Consider the following 25,661-nt stretch of genomic DNA (forward strand, 5'->3'; position numbering starts at 1 on the left):
GTCAGCGGGGTCAGGAGGGGTCAGCAGGGTCAGGAGGGGTCAGGAGGGTTCATGCATGCTCCAAAGTCAGCCTCTCTATTTGATAAACATGACTTGTGCCATCTGTTGTTTTGACAGCTTTTATGCTTAAATGACTAAATGCAGACGAAAGGGAAACATTCCTGCTGTATCTTACATGAGATCTGTGTGTGTGCGTGTGCGTGTGCGTGTGTGTGTGTGTGTGTGTGTGTGTGTGTGTGTTTTGGACAGACAGGACTGATGTCAAAAGTGGAACAATAGTGGAATTGACTGTGGACACAGAGGCAAAGCAGAAGGACTCAGTAACAGAAAACAAATGAATGTTTAAAGCAAATGTCCGTGTGTTCCCAGCAGACAGACAGACAGACAGACAGACAGACAGACAGACAGGCAGGTGTAATGTGTCTGTGGTTATGCATGGAGCTTCAGCTTTCTGGTCAAGATCCATATATTCAAAGGTTCACACAGTCATGGTGTTTCACATGTTTCCCTCATGTTTGGGGGAGGGGGGGTGGGGGGGGGGGGGGGGGTCTTCAGTCTTCAGCCCATTTTTCTGGCAGAAATAAGAGCTTTTGTCCTCCCCAACAGCACAATTTCATGCCAAGTAGCTTGGAACATTAGAAACTAAGTCTGAGGTAGGAGTGAAATGATTTGATGAGATAATGTGTCTCCACCAGATTACAGCCTGGCACAGCTGAAAACACACTTAATGGCATGTTTATGCTTCATCTGTGTGAGGACAGGTCTCAGGTTTTAGTAGATGTTCAAGTACGAGTGTGTTGTTTTTGATGGAAAGAGCTTCACCTTTAACCACACACACACACACACACACGCACACACACACACACGCTAACACGCACACGCACACACGCACACGCACACACACTTCCTCACTGCCAGGTGGATTGAAGTGGACTGCAAATACAGAAAGGAATCTAACTGGAATGAAACCATCGTTCAGAAAACTAAAACATGCCTCCAAAAAGTGCCAACTAAACCTAAAAGCTACACTTATATAACTAATTCAATGATAACTCCACTACTACTACTACTACTAACAATATTAATACTTTCTAAATGTTTTCTGAACAGGTTTTAATAAGAACACAACATCTATCTACCTGTACTCACAGATCTGACAGCGATCCGACTGAGCACTTTCCTTATGCTCATGATAATATTCCATCCATCAAGGCCCATTAGTAACACACACCATCACAGATTCAGTATGCATTAGCCACTGCATACCTCCCTTTATTAATACACAGAGGAAACAGCACATTCAATGACAAAGGCTCTGATAATGTTTCACACAGAAACTCCTCTTCCTCATCTGAAACAGAGTCTTCCTCTCTACAAGGCAGCTGCTAAGTATTTATGAGACAATGTCAAAAAGGTATATGAATGTATGTACAGTTGAATCCCACATGAATAGGCTCAGGGTGGTAAAGTGTCATTGTGGAATCTAAAGGTTGTCGGTTTGATTCCAGGCTCTTCCTATAGAGCCTGTTGTGTTGTTGAACGAGACTCTGACACCCTCAGTGCTCCTGATGTGCAGGATGAAGGCCCTGACCTCGGGTGAATGTGAGGATGAACTCCATAAAGGTCACAGTAAAGCACCTTAGATAGAAACACTATAGAGACAGTTAAAGAGTTAAATACCTAAATCCCCTCGTATTGTATTTGTTGGGGATGTTCTTTAAAATGAGGCAAACCGAGCAGGAAACTGGTTCAACTGTTTGACTCTGTCTCCCTCAAGTGGTCTAAAGCGGTATAGCAGGCACAATGTTCCAGATAGACTCCATATGGATCTGTTACCATAGAATATATAAACATAAAACAAAGAAGGGCCTACGTAACAATGTTCTCACAAAACAAACAAACAAACAAACAAATAGTCTGCAGTTTGTGTTTGGTGGATTCTAACAGCTGAACCATAGAAATGAAAGCAAAGTGTTTAGACATTATTCATGTTTAATAAACTAAAACATCCGTCTATATGACAACATTCCAAATGATACACTTTGTGCATCAACACACTGCTTCTTGAAGCAACATGTTGCATTGTATCATTATCATTATTCATTATCATTATTATGGGGGGGAAAGAAGAAGTAATGTTATTAAATAGGAACCACATCCACAAAAGCATGAAGCACACTGTGGTAATGTAAATAATGTAAATGATATCATATAAACAGTTTGATTATGTTTCCAGTTAAAGTGTTGTTGTTGCAGATACTAACTTCCTGCATGGTGATGTGATTACGTAATAAAGTGCATTCACTACAGATATAAACAAGGGCTTTCATGATTCTACAGCTCAAAAGCCAAACCATGTTGAGTCTATCTTCACAGTTTGACCCTGAATATAAACCCAGAGGACATGAATGATCTGTTTACGTCTTTATTCAAAGATCACAGTGAAACTAGACTCAGAGCACTTTGGTGCTTCTTCATCCTAATGCCTGCAGTCTCATCTGTCACCCAACTTGGAACAACACAGGCTATAACATCTCAAAGTTCAGCAAATGTAACTCTATTCTCTAAAGGGCAGAAACTAAACATGGCCTCCTTGGTGGAGGTATGGGGTCCACTTGCACCAATGAGAGACTTTAGAGGCTGTGTGCCTTTAAGTCTTCCTCCAGTTTCTCAAGATCTTCTCCGCTGCATCCAGGGTGCTGTCTTGCTGTGTAGACAAACAGGAAGTTCAGGTTAATAGAAGGAGTTTCCCACATTCCCCTCCTGACCTCCAGCGGTCTGGGCTTTACCTTGATGAAACAGAGGCGGATGTATTTCTCAAACTGCTTCTTGGACTCGTCTCCACAGAACGCTGTGACCGGGATGGCTGCCAGTTTCTGTAACAGTTAGCATGTTAGCAGCAGAAACAAACCCAAACGTGTCCTCTAGAAGAAGCTGAACTCTACCTTCTCCTTTATCATCCACTTCACAAACTTGTAGTCATAAGCTTCATCTGGATCCATGTGTGACAGATCCTGATCTACAGGGAGAAAGGCAGCAGAACATAGAGGAACTCTGCTGAAACACCTGAACACAACAGATCTTCATCCCACCTTGGTCTCCTGATGCAACACACTCACACAACTCAATGTCCTGCTGTGCAACAAAACCACTTGATTCACGTCTGTTTGCTTTAATCAGCATTACTTCCTTCTTCTTCTTCTTCTTCTCCCAAATTAAACCCACAGACATTGTGCTGACAGTAAACGATCCAGTGAGTAACAGACTGAAGGTTGAACACTTCATTATAACAACTCTAGAGGTGAAGAGAAGCTCACTGAGAGAGGAGACGTCCACCAGCATGAAGTATCCTCCCTCTGGGATGATGGGAGACATGCCGGTGTCCTGCAGGACGGCGGCCATGCGGTCCCGCTTCCCCTCCAGTTCCTCTGCCAGGGAGGAGAAGTAGCACTGAGGCTGACCCATCAGCTCATAGTTCAGGAGCAAACCTCGAGCCACGGCCTCCTGCAGGGGGGAGGGACGCCACACACAATCACACAGATGTCCTTCCAGCTGAGCTCTACATGTGTGTGTGTGTGTGTGTGTGTGTGTGTGTGTGTGCGTGCGTGCGTGTGTTACTGGCCTGTAGGGGGGTGGGGCAGGTGTACACGGTGTTCTGCATGACAGTCTGTAGATGCTTCATCAGGTGTTCAGGTCCTATAGACCAACCAAGCTGGGACAGACACGTCTCCATCATTCAGCAGAAGGTCCAGCGTCTGATAGTTTCCTGTTTTAAATAAACTTCCTCACCTTCCATCCAGTGACACCAAAGGTTTTCCCGGCGCTGCTGATGGTGACGGTTCTGTCCCACATCCCAGGCAGAGAGGCTGAGGAGAAGCACAGGGAGAAGACATGGAGACTGGAACATGGAAGGATCCAGGAAAAGGTCTGAACCCTTCACACCTTTGGTTTAAAGATGGGAATACTTTAGATTCATCTCTGTTTAGAATCTGAACCAAAGGATTCAGTGAATTCTGCAGAAATATTATCTTGACGAGAGTTGGAGAAAGTATTCAGTCTGGTGTGAGCAGAATGTTTCATTAAAGCAAAGGTTCCTCCTCTTCAGGCAGAGACAAACCTATCTTGATGTGTTGGTGTCCTCTGTAGACGAGCCACTCATAGACCTCATCACTGAAGCACAGCGTGTCATGTTTAACACACAGACTGGAGATCATCTGCAGCTCCTCTCTGCTGAACACCTGCAGGAGGACAGGACGCAGGTATGAAGCTGTGAGAACCTTCATCATCATCAACATGACGTCCTGACTACACTTCAGAGCTCCAGGTCCCTTTGGTGAACGTTCTGCTGCGGACAAAACAACTTAGACTGAACATTCAGATCAGATAAGGAGGAGTTTCCTTCTCATGCTTGTACGCTGCTGTGACTGAGAGCTGGTCTGGATGAGTGACAGCAGAGGATGAAGAGGTGACAGCAGAGGGATGAAGAGGTGACAGCAGAGGGATGAAGAGGTGACCCAGAGCTTAAACACCTTCATCAGGTGAATCAGGCAGAATGTGAGACGTTCATGTTGCTCTGTGTGTGCTTGCTGACACAGTCGTCATGGTAACCTGATGGTGCGGTATACGTACCTTCCCTATGGGGTTGTTGGGCGTGTTGATGATGATGGCCTTCGTCTTGGAGTTGAACTTACTGGCGAGTTCATCCGGGTCGAGAACCCAGTCTGCACTCGTCAAGTTCGTCTTCCTGTCAGACTTCTGAAGCATGGCAGAGGAAACGTTCTGTTAAAGTCTTACTGGACTTAAGTTCATCCTGTCAGTGTGTATCATGTGACTGATCATGTCTGACACACACACACACACACACACACACACACACACACACACACACACACACACACACACACACACACACACACACACACACACACACACACACACACACACACACACACACACACACACACACACACACACACACACACACACACACACACACACACACCAGGCGTAGAGGGATCAGCACTGGCTTGGCCCCGGCCATCCGCACCATGGGAACATAGCAGTCAAAGAACGGTTCGATGATGACGACCTGAGGGAAACAGGAAGCAGATCAGAGTCCAGCAGCACAAACATCCCAACATGGAGGTCGGTCCCTTTTAGCTCACCTCGTCTCCCTCCTCCACCAGAGCCTGCATGGTGCTGAACAAGGAGCCGTACCCCCCCACCGTGACCAGGATCTCTTTGAGGGCGTCGATCTGCCGTCCGTACACTTTACCGTACACGAGAGAGAGAGCCGTCACCAGAGCTGGATGACCCTGAGAGCAAGACAAGCCTCGTCAGGTGAAGCTGGACACTTCTGCCACTATTCTGGAGATGATACACATGATATACTGACTGAAGACATCTCACTGCTTCACTCACTGAGCTTTAAGGAGCCACGAGCCATCAGAGGCAGAAAACCACAATCATTCTGTTCCAGTTTAACTGCCAGCAAGAAGGGCAAGCAAAATAACAAGGAGAGAGAGAGAGAGAGAGAGAGAGACAGAGAGAGAGAGAAACCTACAGAGCTTCATTCTTTCCCCTCCTCAGCTTCTAGGTTGACTTCCTGTTAAATGACCAAGACTTCTCTCAAACCTTCAGGATGTTGAATCAATACACAAATGATTCCCTGACATAAACATGCAGAAGAAGAAACGTTGTTACAACTTAAAGAGAAACTTAAGATGGCCGATCCTCTGCTAAGTACAGAGCAGTGATGACCTCATACAGTCTGGACGAGGAAGAGGAGAGGGAGAACTCTTCTTCTCCAGTAGGCCTGAGTGTGTGTGTGTGTGTGTGTGTGTGGTTCTTACGAAGCCTCTGGTGTACTGGTTGAGCCGGTCCACTGCTGCAGCCTCAGCCAGAGCCTCTTTGATGTATGAAGGTGGAGGGATGTCAGGGAAGCCTTGACCCAGGTTCACCACAGACGGGTCTGAGGCCAGAGAGGTGAAGTCCACCCTGCAACACAGACCTGGGTTAGACGGACACACACACACACACACACACACACACACACACACACGCACACAGTCGTTCTCTTACCACACGTTCTTGTCCAGGCCCTCAATTCTTTTGGAGTGTTTGTGTCGGGACGCCATTTTATTCTGCAAGGTCAAAACCAAGATACGGAAATCTGCACTTACACCTCATCAAGATACATATATATACACACACACACACACACACACACACACACACACACACACACACACACACACACACACACACACACACACACACACACACACACACACACACACTTCTCTGTACTCTACTCTGTGTTGGAACGCTGCAATCATCAAGGGTATGAACATGATCACCGCCCACATGCTAAAGCTAAGCTACTGTGAACCTAAAGCAGGTTAAAGTGGACTCACCTCTGAAGTACAACACCTCCTTGAGCCGTTCACAGTAAGAGAGAGACGTGTGAACCTGCAGGACCTCCAGCTGTGCCTGAACACGTTCATGCTGCACAGAAGAAGATCAACCGTAACCTTCACCTTCCGCCTCCTAACTCAAACTGGAGCTGCTGCTTCTGTCCCACAGACTGACTGATCTGTGTCAAGGTGTGAACCTCGTTAATACTTCTGAACATGTATCTATGTGAGGTCATTTTGAGTGATTGGTAATTATAGATGTGTCTTTTGTCACTAAATCCCCAATCAAAGTCAGCATGGATCACTGTGCTGTCTCATGATCTGAGGTTGTTGCTTCCTCTTTGAACAGTTCCTCTAAACTAAGCTCTGTGTTGTTGATGCCTCACATCTGTCTGAGTGAACCTGAGTCTTGTGTGTTCATCCACAATCTGCACATGCTATGTTTATTATAAAGCTTTTAGGACAATGAGGCCTTCATATAAAGATCATCAGGTTATTAATACATGTCTCCTCTAAGTGTTAAAGCTATTAGATGATGCATTTATGGTAAAATGTTGACTTAATCAATACTTATTATTCTAGTTTACTTAATTGAAAACAAAATCAGGTCTGCGGTTAATACATTACAGGTGGTGTTGTTAGTCGTTGGCCCAGTAGATCCAAAACATCAACTGAGTAACAACAATACACAACCAGTCAACCATTAGCGGTGAAGGTTAGTAGCGGAGCTCGCTAGTTAGCATAGCTACCGTAAAGCAGCTGAGACCGATTTACGGGCCTGGGGTTCTGTCAGCGCCTCTACGGTTCAGAACCAGAACTACAGTTTAGCACAAAGACACACACACACACACACACACACACACACACACACACACACACACACACACACATACCGCCAGACGGATCGGTCCACACTGTGTGACCCAAACTTACTTCTCTGCACAAGACACACTGTATGGATGGAGTGTGAGCGTGTGCGCGTGTGTGTGCAGCGGTCCAATCAGATGGCGCAGATCAGGGGGCGGGGCCAGCGTGCAAAAGTGCTGCCTTCGAGGCTAGCGGAAATATTGCATCGGTAATCTTATAACACATTACTGACAAACCACCGATTTATATCACGGAGGCAGCAACTGATTAATCAATATCGTTGTTTTTTGTTTAATGATACATGAAGAGATTCCGGGAAAGTGGTAAGCTGCTTCATTCTGCTGTGGCTGAGGCGTGTTGCTGAACACACATAAGTGACGTTGTGGTTTACCATTTTCATTAAAGTAACCACAGGATGAATGAGTTTAGTCAGCGCTAAGCAAACATAAGAATGTGTGTGAATACAGAGAATCCAACATGAAGCACTGAAACAAACGTCAACCACAATAACAGATCCATTTATCTGTTCAGACAGATGTGGGGCATCAACAACTCACTGCAACAACACAGAGCTGTTCTTAGTTTAACTTTAGAGGAGTTGTTGAAAGAGGAAGCATCAGACTGAGATCATGAGACAGATCAGTCGGATCCATGCTGACTGTCTGGGAAAGAGGGAAGCTCACTTGAGTTTTAATAAATTATAATTCTATGGGTGAAAATAGTTGTTTATAAATGTTTTGGGCAATTAATCTGCTGTCTGGTCACAGTCAAAGAAGAAATGGCCTCTTGTTTCTATGGCAACGCTGTAAAATCTGCAACTGTTCTGACCTAAATTGAATCTAGAGGAAAGGAATTCTCTATGGGTCAAATTGAAACAGACTTCAGCTTTTATCATTAATCATGAGGTCAGTTTGTACGAATGCAGAACAAATTCCAAAAGAGGAGAGAACAATCACAGAATAAGTTTTATATCACTTTCTGGAACATAGTAGATAGTTTGTGTTGTCTAAGGTGCTAGTTATTATTACAGGGATTGTATAGAACTATACTACAGTGCAGAGTTGTGTCTATTGTTGCTTATGTACTGCTTTTGCCAATGTTTGCTACCATGAAAGAATGGGGAGAAAACGATGTGGTTAATCAACAGAAGTGATTGATCCAGTATCAGCTGTCTCAAAGAGCATGGAACCTGAAGAGCAGAACTTCCCTCCTCCCCATGATGAGCACCCGTGTGAGTGTGTGTGGAGCTGAGATAGTGATGAAATCTGAAGGAGACGTTGTGATTGGATCATGTTTGATCTGACATTAACCCTCAGTAAAGTCTCACAATGTATGTATCCATGCTGTATATCTATAGACAAACATGTATATAATAATCATATTCATACAGAATGCATAGTAAATATTGTATAGGTACTCTGTTGTATAGTTCTGTACTTGTATAGATAATCTACTGAGTCAGTGTTCTTGGCTCCCAGACTCGTTTTGTACCAACAGGGGGCAGCTCAAGTAAGTATGGTACTTACACACAGCTTGAGAACCACTGCTAGACGTTCCCTGATCAAGTCTCTATGTATGGATGTCTTAGGTTTGTGTTTTAACACCGAGCCACGGAGCCACGGAGCCTCTGCTGGTCCGGAGCCGGAGCCTCTGGAGTCCACGCCCTGGAGGCGGACATGCCAGCCCGGGCTGATGCGTGAGCCAGGAAGGCTGGAGGACATAACGGAAACACAAGGAGCCGCGCACATCATGAGCTGAGAGCCGGAGCGTCCACACTCACATCCACTAAAGGTAAAGAAATAGAAGAGCTGTGAGATTCTATCAGCGTCATGCTCACTGAGCCGACACACACACACTTCAGGATGCAGGGTCCACTCTAATGTCGCCGAGCAGCTTCACAATTAGTTCACCGTAACAAGCGGTAGTAAGATAGATTTGATGTCTTTTATTCTTTAGGATGATGGAATAATTCAGTGATCAGGCTGTGAGTCAAAGTAGCGAGGCTGGTGTCGCGGTGTGTGTCCGTGTATCCGCGCTGTTTTAGGGGGAAATGTGAGCTCGTCCCCGGAGTTTGAGTTGGGACAGTGAGGACATTAGAAGTCTGTGCTGGGACAGGGAACCTGAGTCAGATCTAATCAGGCACAAACGTTGTTTATCTGCCGTTTCCTTTTCTACATCGTTCTGCTTCATGACCCAAATAGAGCTTCTTCCTTCAATGCGCCTCGTTGTTGTTCAGAGCTGGGATGAGGCAGGATTCTCTGCATCCTGGTCTGGGTGTGTTCCACACACACACAGTCTGTTTTTGGATATCGGAGATTTGCTAAATTTCCTGTCAGGAAGTGATGAGGTTACAGCCTGGACTCTGCGCTCAGCTGACTCATCCATGGAAACGGCTTCTGCTTTCCTTTTGTCTTTACCAAAGCACTGAAGACTCAGATTCATGTCCAGTAACGGCTTTCCTCTCTGCAGTTTGCATTCATGAAAGTGAACTAGCTGTAGTTTAGTGTAAACACTCTGCAGTCTTCCTGTTTACCACAGCCGGATTAGGAAACACTAAAGGATTCTTTGTGGAAAATCTAATTGAACCACACAAATATGACTTCTCACAGGCCGTTCAGAGCCCCCAGGCTTTTAGTGCTCAATCTTAATACAATGGAGTCAAAGTCAATATCAATATCTACACATGCACTCAGAGAGAAGCTGCAAGTTTGTGACTTTATTGTGGTCTAATAAATGAATGTTCGCGCTTGAGTGCTTTTCCAGGTACACTTAATAAAACATAGGCACAGGTAGGGGGGGGGGGGGGGGGGGGGTACCCCAACCACACAAACACTCCCACTGAAACCACACACACAAACACACGTCTGTGGTTATACAACAGTTGGACCAATCACAGACATATTTTACAGCTAGTAAACAATTCCAGCCAAGGAAAACTGAGGAGCAAACACGCCGTCTTTTTCTCTGCTGTCTGTTTTTCATGCTGCTGGGTTATTATTGTGTTAAAGTTATAACTTTTCCCCCACTAGGATCTGACATCTTACATGTTAATCTTGTGATAGTTAACCTGTTTAAGACGATGCAGATGATCCAGGGATCCAGAATAGTGAGGTCAGGCTCAGGTCTGCGGTTGTTACTGCACCACCACCACCAGGAGGACAGATGTTTGTTTTTTCATAAGAAATTAGCGCAAATGTGCACAAATCGGGTTACAATAGACTGATTCATGCATGAGATGTAGCACATACTATAGAATAAGCCACACCCACTCAAATTCGGCAGCAAATTGTGACAAAATGTTAAGAGTCATGTAAAAACAAGGATACAACGTTTCACCCTGTCTGGGTCAATTAGTCCATGACATCTTGACCATTGAGCTAAAACTGTATAGAAAGAGGCGATACGAAATTTGAAAATTTCAAAAAGACATGGACGATGCAGATAGAATAGAAGAATAGATTCTTAGAAGAAGAATCCAGAATGAAAGAATTTAGACTCCAGGACTTATGGTTCAAAAGTTAGAACATTACAAAAGCTGTCTGTCTGCCTGCCTGTCTGTCTATCTGTCTGTCTGTCTGTCTGTCTGTCTGTCATAAAGATAACTTGGAGCGATCTACTTTGATTTCGATTACATTTGCTATGGCAATCGATCACTGTGAAAGACAGACAGAGAGACAGACCGTCAGATAGTAATTACATAAGCTAATGTTTGAGTGTAGATGTTGCTATGGAGAACATACAGTCATTCTCCGTGGCGCTGTGGAGCTGATGGTGATGGAACACTGAACCTGATGTTCTGGGAGCTCAGACCCATTTAGCTCTGCACAGAGCCAAAGGATGTAATTTATGAGTAAAGCTAAAGAGTGGAGCCTGACAATTCATAGTTTAAACAGCTGTGAGTGATGCTGATGATTAGACGTTTCAGTGATCATCAGCATTTTCATCAGCATGCAGTGAGTTTTGAATGACATTGCAGGCAGCTACAGGAAACCTGATCTCTGTATCTGGAGCCAGAAAAGGACCAAAGTGACCATGAGGAGAGCAGGATCAGGATCAGGGCTTCATTCTATGGAGATTGCCTCATCCCACATTACATCACTAGTCTGTTATTAGGGCTTAGTGTGGTTGCTGCACCCAAGCAGACGTTTAAATGATTAAATACTTGGTGATGTGCATTTGGAAACGTCTTCTGTATTTACTCCACTGAGCTACAAGCAATAAGGAAAAGCTGCAAAACTAAAGGAATGCAAGCTCTTCTAGAGGGGCAGAGAGAGGAAACTGTCCATATATGTTGTTTTAAAAGAAAACAGTCTATAGATAATGGCAATGTGATCAATACCTTGTGTTGAGGTCTAAGAGTGCTCTTAGTGTCTGCAAGTAGAGGAAGAATGTTGTCTGGTATGTGACAGGAAGTACTAAAGATAGATTAGTGTCATCTTAAGGTGATGTTCTGGTTCTGGTTCTGTACTAGGATGGGTCTAAGTCTTTAATCGCTCCCTCTCAAAGATTAATGTGCCTCATAATGGACTCAACACTCAAGTTCATATTGATCAGATGTCTAATTTCTCAAACACAATGTCCTGGATGGAAACTGTCATTTAATAGCAAGTATCAAAACAAAGACTGCGCTGGATTCAATTCATTGTTACTTTGCTGTACAGATCTGGTTTAAGGGCTTAGTGACTGAAGATGTGAGGTTTTGCCATGACATCATTCTGACTGAAACCCATTTGTTCTCCTTTTCTTGTCTTTGTTGTCGCAGGCGCCATGATTCCTGTGACTGAGTTCCGACAGTTCTCTGAGCAGCAGCCAGCATTTAGGGTTCTGAAGCCATGGTGGGACGTTTTCACCGACTACCTGTCTGTGGTCATGCTGATGATCGGTGTGTTTGGATGCACCCTGCAGGTCAGAAGGGCTTCATGTCTCTACATCATCATAAAACATAAAACCTCATCAGCCTTCGTAGCTAAATAAGTTATTTTACATTTAAGGAGAATTGTCTGAATTAATTTCCTCAGTAAAATACTCTAACTAACTAACTAACTTACTAACTAATACTTTTTTTTTTTTTTTTTTTTTTTTACAAATCCTCAAGAAGTCAAACCAGAGTAGAAATGTTCTGTTCCAACATGAACAGATGGCAGTGGTGCTGAAAAACACTTAGTAACAGTTTACATCTCTTGACTGCAACTCCTTTTATGAGATACAGTTTGTTTGTGAGATAAAGATGAAGTTGCTCTCTCTATCTCTCTCTCTCCCCCCCCCCCCCCCCCCCAGGGGTTCACATTCCCCACCCAACCCAGTAAACAGAAGATACCAAACCTCAGTGGCTTTAGATGTCACTTCTCTCACTGAGTGAAGGAAAGACTCGGGTCACTGTGAGATTATGTAGAATAAACCTTAGAAATCATAACAAAACATTTTAGATATATAAAAACACTGATAGGATAATGTTTCTGGAGAAAAGGCTTTTGTGTCCTGATCCTGTTTATTGTAACTACACCAGTGTTTGGACGTGATGTAATCATCAATCAATAGAACGGACAGATCCTTTTTGTAGCTGTGTAATAATTCTGCCAAGTTTACTTGAAGCTTAAGCATTTTTTATAGTAACTTCATTCCAAATATTGGATGTCTGCAGTGATCAGCAGAGACACAGAGAGGTTGAGTCTGAAGCTCTGCGGATCAGCTCTTTACAGACCTCAGCAGTCTGACTGTGCAGTTTAACCTGTGAGTTACTGCAGCAAAGCCTCGTCGCCCTTCAGGCTGAGCAGAAGTGCCACTGCCTCGTCCAAGACTCAAGTGCATCGTCATATATCTGTTGTTGGCAGTTAAATAGTTTCGGATCATGGCATCTTTTTTAATGATTGACTAAGTTGAGCATGAGGCAGATAAATTGACTAAATGTTTTCCCTGCAAGCCTGCGACAGTTAAACTTCCCCCTCCCTGTAAACAGCACTGCACAATGAAGTACAGGCATTATTTAACATAGTTTTCATTACTATTTAACATTCTGTGTAAGACTTCTATGATTTACTGGCGCCACCTTGTGGTCAATGTGGAGTTTCCCTGCATCTGTTCATTGTTCTGAATTGTTTTGGAAGTATGTTTCTCTTATTTATTCTTCTTCCATTTTAGGTCATGCAAGACAAGATCATCTGCCTCCCTCAGAGAATGTCATCGCCGGAGCAGGCGGTGTCCTCAGAGAACCAAAGCGACGCGGCCATGGAGTCCTTGTTTCACATGCAGTCCCATATTTCCACTTTGCCAAAAGAAATGAAGGGCCTGAAAACTGATCTGGACCTTCAACAGTACAGCTTCATCAACCAGATGTGTTATGAGAAGGCGCTGCACTGGTATGCCAAGTACTTTCCTTATCTGGTTCTGATACACACGCTCATTTTTATGGTATGCAGCAACTTCTGGTTCAAGTTCCCTGGCTCCAGCTCTAAAATAGAGCACTTTATTTCCATCCTTGGTAAATGCTTTGATTCTCCATGGACAACACGCGCTCTGTCAGAGGTGTCTGGGGAAAACCCAGAACAAAACGACAGTAAAAGGAATACCACCATCCGGTCTAATGTGGCTGTAACACCCGGAGAAGGCAGTTTGGAGAAAGCACAGTCAATCCCCGAAAAGATTGTGGTTGACAAGCCGACGGCGAGCGCTCTGGATAAAAAAGAGGGTGAACAGGCTAAAGCTCTGTTTGAAAAGGTCAAGAAGTTCCGTTTGCATGTGGAGGAGGGAGACATCCTCTACATTATGTATGTGCGCCAGACAGTGTTCAAGGTGCTGAAATCCCTCCTGATCATTGCTTACAACAGTGCTCTGGTGTCTGAAGTGCAAATCACAGTGACTTGTAACGTTGACATCCAGGACATGACAGGATATAAACACTTCTCCTGTAATCACACAATGGCTCACCTGTTCTCCAAGCTTTCCTACTGTTACCTGTGCTTTGTGGCCGTCTATGGCCTAACCAGCCTGTACACCTCCTACTGGCTCTTCTACCGCTCACTGAAAGAATACTCCTTTGAGTACGTGCGACAGGAAACAGGAATCGATGACATTCCAGATGTCAAGAATGACTTTGCTTTCATGCTGCACATGATTGATCAGTATGACCCATTGTATTCTAAAAGATTTGCTGTTTTTCTATCAGAGGTCAGTGAGAACAAACTCAAACAGCTCAATCTCAACCATCAGTGGACGGTGGAGAAATTGCGCCAAAGGCTGCAGACGAACACCAACAACAGACTGGAGCTGCAGCTGTTCATGCTGTCCGGACTACCAGACACCATCTTTGAGGTGACAGAGCTGCAGTCACTCAAGTTAGAGATCATCAACAATGTCACTATCCCCGCTGCCATCTCTAAGCTGGAAGACCTTCAGGAGCTGTCTCTTTACCAATGCTCTTTAAAGTTGCACACAACAGCTACCTCCTTCCTCAAAGAGAACCTGAAAGTACTTCGCGTGAAGTTTGATGATAGCAGGGAACTTCCAAACTGGATGTACGGCCTACGGAATTTAGAGGAACTCTATCTCACGGGTTCACTCAGTCCCGATGCTTCCAAGAATGTAGTTCTGGAGTCTCTGCGGGAATTGAAGTGTTTGAAAACTCTTTCTCTCAAGAGTAACCTGACTAAGATACCCCAGTCTATGGTGGAGGTTTCCAGCCATCTGCAGCGGTTGTACATATACAACGACGGCAGTAAACTTGTAATGCTCAACAACCTGAAGAAGATGAGCAATCTGACGGAGCTGGAGCTCGTGCGTTGCGATCTGGAACGCATCCCACACGCTGTGTTCAGCCTGGTGAACCTGCAAGAGCTTGACCTGAAAGAGAACAACCTGCGATCAATAGAGGAGATTCTCAGCTTCCAGCATCTCCGTAAACTCACCTGCCTGAAGCTTTGGTACAACAGCATCATGTACATTCCAGAGCACATTAAAAAGCTCAGCAGCCTGGAGCGCCTCTACTTTAGCAACAACAAGATTGAGATTTTGCCTTCACATCTTTTCTTATGCAACAAGCTGCGCTACCTGGACCTGTCCAACAACGACATCCGCTTCATCCCTCCAGAGATCGGAGTCCTTCAGAGTCTGCAGTATTTCTCTGTGAGCTGGAACAAAATTGAGAATCTTCCAGATGAGCTCTTCTTCTGCAAAAAGCTCAAAACATTAAAACTTGGCAAGAACACACTGTACACACTCTCGCCAAAGATTTCCTATCTAGTTCTCCTGACACACCTGGACCTCAAAGGCAACCACTTTGAGGTCCTGCCACCGGAGCTGGGCTGCTGTCGGGCTTTGAAGCGCAGTGGCCTTATGGTGGAAGACGCTCTGTTTGAAACTCTGCCTTCAGACATCAGGGAGCAGATGAAGACAGAGTGAGGAGACAACGTGTCTGCTGCTTGGTCCACCTACTAATTCAGTGCACTTGCTTTCTATAAGCTCATTGTTATACTAAGGCCTTGCACTATTGACTACAAAATGTTTTTTTATTGTTCAAGTAACCTTCATGGAGGGGAAATGACTTCTTTTGATGGTTCTCATATCCTGTATAGTTCAGCTGCAGCTTACCAACGTCATCAGCAAAGGAGCTTGCACCTTTGTTATTACACTTTATTTCTACATTGAATGATTTGATATCTTTATGTCAATATGAGATGAGAACCTCAGTGAAGTCATGGCCAGTAGCCAATGCTGTAGTGCATCTTTTCTGTCTTGCCTCCTAGAGTTGTTTTATACAAGAGACTTGCAGTTCAGCAGGTAAATAGAGTATATGAATAATAAACTGTGTAGCACACTACTCTGATATGAAAACACACAACTCACAGACGTCTACACTAACCCTCACAGATGAGATCACACTGATGTTTACTCATGTTACATCTTAAATGTACAGAGGAGATCTGTATTCAAAGTGTATTTTTATACTTTCATGTTGATGAGCAATTAAACAGATTCATTTGTATTCTGAACGTCAGCGTCAATCTGTTTTAGTTGTTAACAATCAGACACTTCCTGGATTTACCTCCTATAAGTATTAGATAACAGATAAGGGCAAACATGCAGAATAACAAAATGACTGGAATACCCACAGGAAGTGATTCAGTTCTATCAATTGAAAGTTATAATTTCATTCTGGAGCCACTCAGTGGCTGTTTGAACTGTTTAAATGAACTTAATGCAGTAGCTGTGATTTAAACTGAGAAGAATAGCCTCAGAATGTACAAACCTGTAAATGTAGAACATATAAATAATGCACTTTGTGTTTTATTGTTTGGTTTTGTGTTGTGTTGTGTTGCTTGTGATCAGCTAGAATAAGGATTATTAATTTTATATTATTGTGTTGTTGTTGTTGTTTCATCATACTCAGTCATTTTTAGAAGTTAAAGGTTATTTATAGAACAAAAAATTAGCAGAAATGACACAGCTGCACATTAGCTTTGTCATCCAAAGTAAGGATGATGTCATACTTAGACATTACTACAGTTGGCTCCTACCTAAACACCAAACTCTCTCTGTAACAAACTCCTTTATTTGTCTGATAATGAGGTATTCATTGTGGTTTATGTCAGATGAAGTGGAAATATGCTGCAATTATGACTTTATTATGGGGTTTCAGGCGCAATGTACTCTTATTAATATAACCACTATTATAATATAACTGCTACTTTAATGCTTGTGTTTAGGCAGACACACACACACGCACGCACGCACGCACGCACACACACACACACACACACACACACACACACACGCACACACACACACACACACACACACACACACACCTGCACAGTGCACAGTTCTCATCGCGCTGATTGTGATCTTTCATCATGACGCAGCCTCATTACGGAGCTCCGGGCCCCGGTGACCCCCCTGGGCCGCCCCGCGTCTGGGCTCGGGTCTGTCGGTCAGCAGTCTGTTGTTGTTCGTTGCCATCAGCTGGAGCTCAGCGGCGTCTGTGCGCGCGGAGAGGCCGAGGACGGGACCATCTGCGGCGGCGTGGGGGAGTCCGCTAAGCTGCTTACCAGCCCGGAGGACGAGCGGCGCGGCGGAACCGAGGGGAACAATGTTCTGTTACGTTTCAGCAGAGAGACATGGGATTTAAGGAGGCGGCTCGTTTGCTTCTGGCGTCCACATAACGGGATCAGATCCTGCTGGAGGTGCGTATTGTCACGGAGCGGGCGGATTTCCTCCCCGTGCTTGGGTTTGCTGCTCCTGCAGCTGTGTTTACCGCAATGTTCGGTCCATCCGTGTTCACGTGTTAGCCGGGTCAGAACCGATCACTGTAGCGCCGCCAAACGCCGGGATGAGTTGTGAACATGTATGATTCAATCGTGAATGTCGGTGTTTTCTGAGACAGAGGCGAGACTGTCGTGATGCGTTTGCAGGCCGTACGGACATCAGGACTCCCCTCGTTTTGTGTCCTTGGAAGAGTCTTGCAGCCGGTCACAACCACAATGCCTCCAACATGTCCGACTCCCCCGGCATGCACGAGCACAGACTCGATCTCTCTCTCTCTTTGTCTCTCTTTATATGTTATTAGTTCATCAGCCTCGGAAAACACAATGTTGCATGTAGGCTGCTGCAGCTAGAACAGAAAGCCAGCGAGGGGAAAGCACATGTAAACTTTGTGTTTATACACTCAGGTAGATTACAGGATTACAATCATGAAAAGGATTAAAAATGGAGGATTATGGTGAATTCAAACTAATTAATCCAAGCGTTTGCATCATTGGAGTATAGAGTTATATAGTCTGGTTCTCCTTAGAGGTCCAGAGTTGATTAATTATGATGAGTTGCCCAGGCTGGTAGCGTTACACAGCTCTATCTTCATTATTATGATCCTCACGATTGGAGGACATAATGCTGGCGCTTCATTAGTTGCCATTGGTTTCCTTAAGTGCATTGTGCTTCAGTCCACATCAGCTACAAGTCAGCAAGTAACATCATAATAAATGTTGTTCATAGGTGGGGTTGCATCGCATGAGCAAACCTCAATAGTAACAGCAGGAAAGGCACACAGCTGTGACCCTGTTCCTAAATGAGACACAGACACAGACATGTCTGTTGGGTCTACAGGTGTAAATAGTGGAAGACCGCCCTAGCCTCCAGCATTACCTCTTCTTAGCAGATGTTACATTTGGGACATTCACAACAAAAACAGAGACGAGGAGCCCAACACAATAAGAGCGCTGGTCCCAGTGACACTAAAGTGAATCCTCTTTAGATGGGCTCATTTGGGGAGGAGGGGCATGTTTGACCCAGTTGCCTCCAGGACTCTGAGGACAACAGCTTCCCAGTCTTTGTCCTGTAAAGGATGTGGGTCACGTATTCTTTTGGTTCCACCACTCCATCACTTTTCACTCACTATAAAATATCATTCGACTCTTTCTTTGTCACTGCGTCTGTGACAGCACCTGCTTCACTGCTAAATTCTATTTAATTAAGGCTTAAAATCAAAATCCGGCCCAAACATAGGATGTCTCATGTGTCCTATTAGTTTAGGTCACAGTTTGAGAAAGTAGGTGAAGTAGAAGAGAGACGGAGGCTTCACAGTGTGTGACCACGATTCAGCTCCACTGTTTGGCACAATGTGTGTTTCATACAACACACTTACACAGCGTTCATAGTAAACACAACCTTCCTTGAGCACAGCTGATTGTTAGGAGCTGCTAAAGCACAAACACAATTAGGCCCAACCAATCAGTTTGTTTTCATGCTGTTAAAAGTCTGATTATACATTGATTAAGGCAATGCATACATCTCTTTCTAACACGCTTCCTCAGAGTAACAGACCTAGATTATGATTAGGAACTGTTATGATTGTCCCAACCTGACGAGATCAGATTGTTGATATTGGGCTTTGATTCTCAGGCGGGTTCTTAGACGGAGCAAAGCAGCTCAGACTTTGCACTTGTCTTTACCGATGATTGTCAAACGGATGCTGCTGTTAGAAAGTCAAACCTTCTCTGATATAAAACATGATGGTGTGTGTTGTGTCAGGTTGGACTCAGACTCAGAGTCTTGTGTTACTGGTTTGGTCCAGTTCAGACCCGATTCAAGCTCTTATGTAAACGTCTGAGTTGGACTAAACCACCTCCTCATGCTTCTCCTCTCATACACAAGCTACACGTTAGTTTGCCTTAAACCCAGTTCAGAGGAAACACATGTAAGTAGTGAGTCCATGTATACGGTCATGAATGAGCCACTGTGCAGACAGGAAATGAGCTCGTTTTTAGTTTACCTAGTTTCTCTCACTCACACACGGTTTGAGCTCCTCTGTGTTGCTCATATAGAAGACTGTATGTTGATCGATCAGAACACACCCTCACTAGAGGCGATGACCTCATCAAGCAGCTTATTTTTGCTATTCTCTGCCCTAAAGCAAAGTGTAGCTGTGAGCATGTTTAGCATTAAAGTGTTGTGTCAGGATCCTGGTGTTGTGCACATCAACGCCATCATGAGTTTGTAAACACACAGATACGTTTCCTTCTAGGACACGTCACATGTCACAAGTCAGAATGTCCAGCCTCCTAGAGACGTATTGATAGGACAACAGGAAATAATAATGTTAACTCTAATGAATGACAAGGTCAAAGAACAATCTGCTCCTCCCTTCCTCTTTTTCCAATCCATGCTAACCTGTCACACGTCAGGCTTGTTACACTTCTGTATCAGTGCCACACAGGATTATGGGAGTAATACCTGAACATGGAGGAAATGTCTTCAATCCTGTGCACATGGTCATTTGGTGTGTAATTGTGTGAATGTGGGTTTGTGTTTCATGTTTATTTGTGCTTGTGTGTGTGTGTGTTCTGGGTTTGTTGCCATTTATGTGTGATTGCTCGGACATTAAGCGACAGAGTGAGTGACACAGATCTGAGCCGGGCCTGTCAGTGTGAAGTTTAAATACCAAACCTGTGCAGTAGTTTGATTAAAGCAGTCATGTGGTGTAGGGAGAAGCTGCTATAAACACCAGGAGAGAGCGAGAGAGAGAGACAGACAGAGAGAGAGAGAGAGACAGACAGACAGAGAGAGAGAGAGAGACAGACAGAGAGAGAGAGATGGTGAGAAGTCCCGAGGGCCGCAGCTGCAGCTGGAATAAGGCTGTGTAATCTTTCTGTTTACTGTTTGACCAAAGCACTCAGTATCTTTCCTCTGGATCTAACAGCAGATTCTCTCTTGCAGGAATGTTCACTCTTACGGAAGTCGCCGCCCTCAATGACATCCAGCCAACTTACCGAATTCTGAAACCATGGTGGGATGTCTTCATGGATTACCTGGGCATCGTCATGCTCATGCTGGCCATATTTGCTGGAACAATGCAGCTAACAAAAGACCAGGTGGTTTGTCTTCCCATTATGGAGCAACTTCCCGAGGAGTCTGGAAGCTTCTTGGGACAGAGGCCGACAGAGGCAACAGACAGGAACGGTGAAAGTGCCCCCCCCTTATTGGCTACTCGCTCGCCTGACATCATTGGACCGTCACTTCCCCCCAAACAGTCAGAGGCACTTGAGACTCATCCCATGGGAATCAGGACCAGGCTGGATTTCCAGCAATATGTCTTTGTTAATCAGATGTGCTACCATGTTGCTCTTCCTTGGTACTCCAAATATTTCCCATATCTTGCTCTGATCCACACGATTGTATTAATGGTCAGCAGCAACTTCTGGTTCAAGTACCCAAAGACCAGCTCCAAGATAGAACACTTTGTTTCCATACTTGGAAAATGCTTTGAGTCACCCTGGACCACTAAAGCGTTGTCTGAGACGGCGTGTGAGGATTCAGAGGAGAACAAGCAGAGACTGGCCGGGGCCTCCAGCCTTCTGAAGCATCTCTCCACAAGCAGCGAGGAGGGGAGCCCAAAGCAGCCCGCTTCTGTCCTCACAAAAACTGGGGTCACCTTCTCCATTGAGAAGCTCGTGAGTGAAGTTCCAGCGATGACCATTCTGGACAAGAAAGATGGCGAGCAAGCAAAGGCTCTCTTTGAAAAAGTCAGGAAATTCCGCGCTCACGTTGAAGACAGTGACTTGATTTACAAACTCTATGCCATTCAAACAGTCATCAAAACTGTAAAATTCATCTTGATCTTGTGCTACACAATGACGTTTGTTGCTTCTATTGATTTTGACCATGTGTGTGAGCCTGACATTAAACATCTGACTGGATACACTAAGTTCCACTGCACACATAACATGGCCTTCATGTTAAAGAAACTCCTGGTCAGTTACATTGCTATCATTTGTGTTTATGGCATAGTTTGCATTTACACACTATTCTGGCTTTTCCGGCGACCGCTTAAGGAGTATTCCTTTGAGAAGGTCAGAGAAGAAAGCAGTTTCAGCGACATCCCAGATGTGAAGAATGACTTTGCTTTCCTCCTGCACATGGTTGATCAGTACGATCAGCTGTACTCAAAGCGTTTTGGTGTTTTCCTCTCTGAGGTGAGTGAAAACAAACTGCGGGAGATCAGCCTGAACCATGAGTGGACCTTTGAGAAGCTGCGACAGCACGTAACACGCAATCCTCAAGAAAAGCTTGAACTCCATCTGTTCATGCTGTCTGGAGTGCCTGATGCTGTGTTTGACCTCACTGATTTGGAAATCCTAAGACTAGAATTAATTCCCGAGGCCAGGATCACAGCTAAGATATCCCAGATGACAAACCTCCAGGAGCTGCACTTCTATCACTGCCCAGCCAAAGTTGAGCAGACTGCTTTCATTTTCCTCCGTGACCACCTCAGGTGCCTTCATGTTAAATTCACTGATGTGGCTGAGATCCCTACCTGGTTATACTTGTTAAAAAATCTAAGGGAGCTGTACTTGGTTGGTAATCTGAACTCTGAGAACAACAAGATGATTGGACTTGAGTCCCTCAGAGACCTCAGGCACCTCAAGATCTTGCATCTCAAAAGCAACCTGACAAAGATCCCGACCAACATCACAGACCTCTCTCCACATCTCATCAAGCTGGTTGTTCATAACGATGGCACCAAACTTGTGGTCCTGAATATCCTGAAGAAAATGATGAACCTGGCTGAGCTGGAACTTCACAACTGTGAACTGGAGCGAATCCCTCATGCTATCTTTAGTTTGACCAACCTTCAGGAGCTGGACCTGAAATCAAACAACATTCGCACCATTGAGGAAATCATCAGCTTCCAGCACCTCAAGAGACTGACGTGCCTCAAACTCTGGCACAATAAGATCATCTCCATTCCCATGTCAATAAGCCATGTCAAAAACCTGGAGTCACTGTATCTCTCACACAACAAGCTGGAGTCTTTACCCTCATCACTATTCACCCTCCTTAAGCTGAGGTACCTTGATGTCAGCCATAACTCTATTGCAGCGATTCCACTGGAGGTGGGCTTTCTGCAGAATCTCCAACACTTTGCCATCACAGGTAACAAACTTGAAGTGGTTCCCAAGCAACTGTTCAAGTGCACCAAACTGAGGACATTATGTCTTGGCCAGAACTGTATTTCCTCTCTTCCAGAAAAAATTGGCCATCTCATGCAGCTGACACATGTTGAACTCAAAGGGAATTGTCTGGATCGTCTCCCAGCTCAGCTCAGTCAGTGCTGCCTCCTCCGCAGAAGCTGCCTCATTGTGGAGGATCACCTCTTTGACTCTCTGCCCCTGGAGGTCAAAGAGAGCATCAATCAGGAATCCACTGTTTCTTTTGCCAATGGCTGCAAGTGTCTCAGTGATGGACGGTAGACAGATGAGACCTGACTTTAAATGTTGACCATTTTATGTTGTGAGGGATTTTTAATCTCCACATGAAAACTCTTCTCCTGGTAGCTTTCACTTCAGAGCATTTGTAGGCCTCCTGGTGTTTTAGCAGCTCACTGTGTATAGTGTTCATACAATAATGCAAACAATGTAGGAACCACTGTTGAGTTATTTCTGTATTTCCACACCTGAATGATTTAGTCCACTTAGTCCACTAGGGTTTGCAGCCCCCTGGTACGGTTCATTCTATGCTGGTCTAGACTTGCACATAATAAAAGCAGCACCTCCTCCTCCTCAAATAATGTGAAGCAACATGCAGTCATGATATTGGATTCATCATTCTGCTGCCATAGTTTAGTTTGGTATATGACCCAATTGATGACTACAAGTAGGAAAGTCCGTATTCCCTGTTCTTTAGTTCTCCCAGGATAGTAAGAGTCTTCCTGTTTTGTGTTCTATTCTCTTTTAGCTCTTGTTAGTATAGTTTGGTTAGTTTGGATTTGTTCCTGAGTGTAACAAACTGAACCAAGAGGAAATGCAACACTGTATCACTTTAGTCCCTGATTCAGACTGAAGCAAACTGATCACAGGTCTGAAGCTGATTCATCCAAGTGAAGGCCAGATGTCATTCTGTTGTTGATAATTACTAAGTGTGTGAGTGCATGTAGCCGTTAAACAGCTCCAGTCATATTTATTACACTGTGTATGTACAAAGACTCTTTTTGTTATGTGTACAGCTACTATGGAAGACCACACATAGTTTAGTGAATAACAAACTCACACAGACCATACATTGCACTGTAATGCTATGTTTGCACAGAAACACGGTTTAAGTTGTTCTATGTCACGGCACAGTGGAATCTTTAAGCTTGAAGAGAATATTGTTTTAAACCAGTGGTTCTCAAACTGTGAACTCCATGTACCACTGAGGGACCTGAGGGGACCTGAGGGGACCTGAGGGAACCTGAGGGGACCTGAGGGACCTGAGGGACCTGAGGGACCTGAGGGGACCTGAGGGACCTGAGGGAATCCTGCAGAGAATCAAAACAATTGGAATATATGGGAATTCAGTTCTGTTCATATGCTTAGTTTGTCCCTTGAACGCACCACAGATTCTTCATGGCTCTGCTGACTGAGCTCATCTGTGTATCTGTAGCAGGTTTGTTCAGACGGTGGTACTCAGATGTTTTGTGGCCCTTTGGTGGAGCTTCATGGCCTCATACTGTATTTCCTCCACACTCAGCTTATATCAACCTGTTTACATGAATACTGTGTAATCAGGCTCAGTCCTCAGCATGTCTAGCTTTGGTATAATAGAACGTAGAACATAGTAAATACCTTGTATAACTCCACTTATTCACCAGATAAAGTTATGATGTTAAAATAACTTACTACTGAAAACCAATTTACTGCAGAATGATGTATTTTTAATCTCAATCTTGTGTTTAAACTAAATCTCTGTTCTCATTATAAAGGGATTGAAAAACACAAATAAAGACTTTGTTTTTCCTATTTACAGAAGTGACATCATTACATGTTCATTTTGCTGTTTTGTTCTTTGAATTTGTAATTATTGTTGCAAGTGGTAGGAAAATATGCATCATTATAACAAACTATTGACTTAAATCTTGATACACATTAGTATTTGAATGACTGACACAGATTTCTACTATAACAGCATTACACCCTGTGAGTATAAGTTGTAATTATATGAATCTAAAGTTATGGAGAGTCTAAACACTTTGTAGCAAATTGGCACTCATGGCACATTTGCTCACTGAGCTCTCACTGCACATGCAACCCCAAAGCTTTAAAACAAAGCTTTAGAACTCCTCTAACTTAATTTCTGTCCTTGGCATATTCCCATGGCAGTGAAGCGCAGAAACACGGAGCGCAACAACAGAAAAAGTTACATAACTCAGTGGAATGTTCTCAACACCCCAAGGTTCTGCTCACATTTGAACCTCGGCCAGTTCAGTTTGGGTTTATGACACCAAAACTACAAACAGGATCACTGACTTTACAAACAGAGAGAGAGTAAAGAGCAGAGGTCAAATCTGTGCACTGGACTCCACTGACCAGGCTTGATCCAAGACTGGTGGAGTTTTATGAGAAGTATTATGAAGTATGTGGAGAGAAACAAGTTTACATCTTTACAAGTAAACACACAGCTCCTACACTGTGTTCATTTATCTACAGCAAATATAAATAGCAATCAAATATACCGTCTAAACTACACTCTCATCCTTAAACAGACAGCTGATGTGATTTCCTGGCTAATGTTGCCCTCAGGTGGAAGTTTACTCACACTACATATTACAGAATGACCTCATCTCCTCTCTGATGACTGCGGCTGACATCGGCAAACTAATTGTTTAGGATCTTGAGCCAATTATTGCTTGCAATTAATTTTTTTCCCCAATTCTTTGGCTCAGATACACTTTATTGATAACTGATTCAATTAAAATTAAATGACTTTAGATCTCTGTTCTCATCAGTTCAGCATAATTACCATCAGGAGTTCACCGAGATAACAAATGCTATAAATGCTGGAATTTAAGACGGTGTCGTTGCCATGGAAACGCAATGGACAATCTATCGTGAACTAAAATATAAACATAATAAA

General features: G+C 44.1%; 3 protein-coding genes across 6 annotated transcripts; 2 read left to right on the forward strand and 1 right to left on the reverse strand.

The window, feature by feature from the left end:
* Positions 1 to 1,263: 1,263 nt before the first annotated feature.
* Positions 1,264 to 7,415, reverse strand: LOC143007081 (kynurenine--oxoglutarate transaminase 3-like). Of its 4 annotated transcripts, none has more exons than XM_076158485.1 (14): positions 7,350 to 7,415; positions 6,417 to 6,507; positions 6,082 to 6,143; positions 5,853 to 5,997; positions 5,166 to 5,315; positions 5,003 to 5,089; positions 4,630 to 4,755; positions 4,118 to 4,238; positions 3,790 to 3,866; positions 3,623 to 3,712; positions 3,318 to 3,504; positions 2,946 to 3,019; positions 2,790 to 2,876; positions 1,264 to 2,707 (listed from the first exon to the last, which is right to left on the reverse strand). In XM_076158485.1, exons 2-14 carry the CDS (start codon positions 6,504 to 6,506, stop codon positions 2,651 to 2,653), a joined length of 1,353 nt encoding a protein of 450 aa, XP_076014600.1. In that variant the 5' UTR covers position 6,507; positions 7,350 to 7,415; the 3' UTR covers positions 1,264 to 2,650. The 4 variants fall into 4 exon arrangements, with proteins under 4 accessions (XP_076014600.1, XP_076014592.1, XP_076014609.1 ...); XM_076158477.1 differs by having other exon boundaries at positions 7,310 to 7,399; XM_076158494.1 differs by lacking the exon at positions 7,350 to 7,415 and adding an exon at positions 7,166 to 7,189.
* A 1,396-nt stretch (positions 7,416 to 8,811) lies between these two features.
* lrrc8c (leucine rich repeat containing 8 VRAC subunit C) lies at positions 8,812 to 16,260 on the forward strand. Its single transcript, XM_076158554.1, has 3 exons — positions 8,812 to 9,074; positions 12,046 to 12,188; positions 13,422 to 16,260. Exons 2-3 carry the CDS (start codon positions 12,051 to 12,053, stop codon positions 15,675 to 15,677), a joined length of 2,394 nt encoding a protein of 797 aa, XP_076014669.1. The 5' UTR covers positions 8,812 to 9,074; positions 12,046 to 12,050; the 3' UTR covers positions 15,678 to 16,260.
* Positions 16,261 to 20,488: 4,228 nt separating this feature from the next.
* lrrc8db (leucine rich repeat containing 8 VRAC subunit Db) lies at positions 20,489 to 24,506 on the forward strand. The gene has a single exon (XM_076158427.1). The coding sequence runs from the start codon at positions 20,489 to 20,491 to the stop codon at positions 23,018 to 23,020; it is 2,532 nt and encodes an 843-aa protein (XP_076014542.1). The 3' UTR covers positions 23,021 to 24,506.
* The last annotated feature ends 1,155 nt before the right edge of the window (positions 24,507 to 25,661 follow it).

Source organism: Genypterus blacodes, unplaced genomic scaffold (genome assembly GCF_046128005.1).
Source record: "Genypterus blacodes isolate CSIRO-AG114 ecotype Tasmania unplaced genomic scaffold, CSIRO-AGI_Gbla_v1 ptg000009l_1, whole genome shotgun sequence".
Classification (NCBI taxonomy): Eukaryota; Metazoa; Chordata; class Actinopteri; order Ophidiiformes; family Ophidiidae; genus Genypterus; species Genypterus blacodes.

Coding starts and splice junctions, on each gene's coding strand:
- lrrc8c (XM_076158554.1), top strand. CDS start 12,051: ATGATTCCTGTGACTGAGTTCCGACAGTTCTCTGAGCAGCAGCCAGCA. Junction 12,189..13,421: donor TGTTTGGATGCACCCTGCAG/GTCAGAAGGGCT, acceptor CTTCCATTTTAG/GTCATGCAAGACAAGATCAT.
- LOC143007081 (XM_076158485.1), bottom strand. CDS start 6,506: ATGAACGTGTTCAGGCACAGCTGGAGGTCCTGCAGGTTCACACGTCTC. Junction 5,316..5,852: donor ACCAGTACACCAGAGGCTTC/GTAAGAACCACA, acceptor TCTTGCTCTCAG/GGTCATCCAGCTCTGGTGAC. Junction 4,756..5,002: donor TGCTGATCCCTCTACGCCTG/GTGTGTGTGTGT, acceptor GCCATGCTTCAG/AAGTCTGACAGGAAGACGAA.
- lrrc8db (XM_076158427.1), top strand. CDS start 20,489: ATGTTCACTCTTACGGAAGTCGCCGCCCTCAATGACATCCAGCCAACT.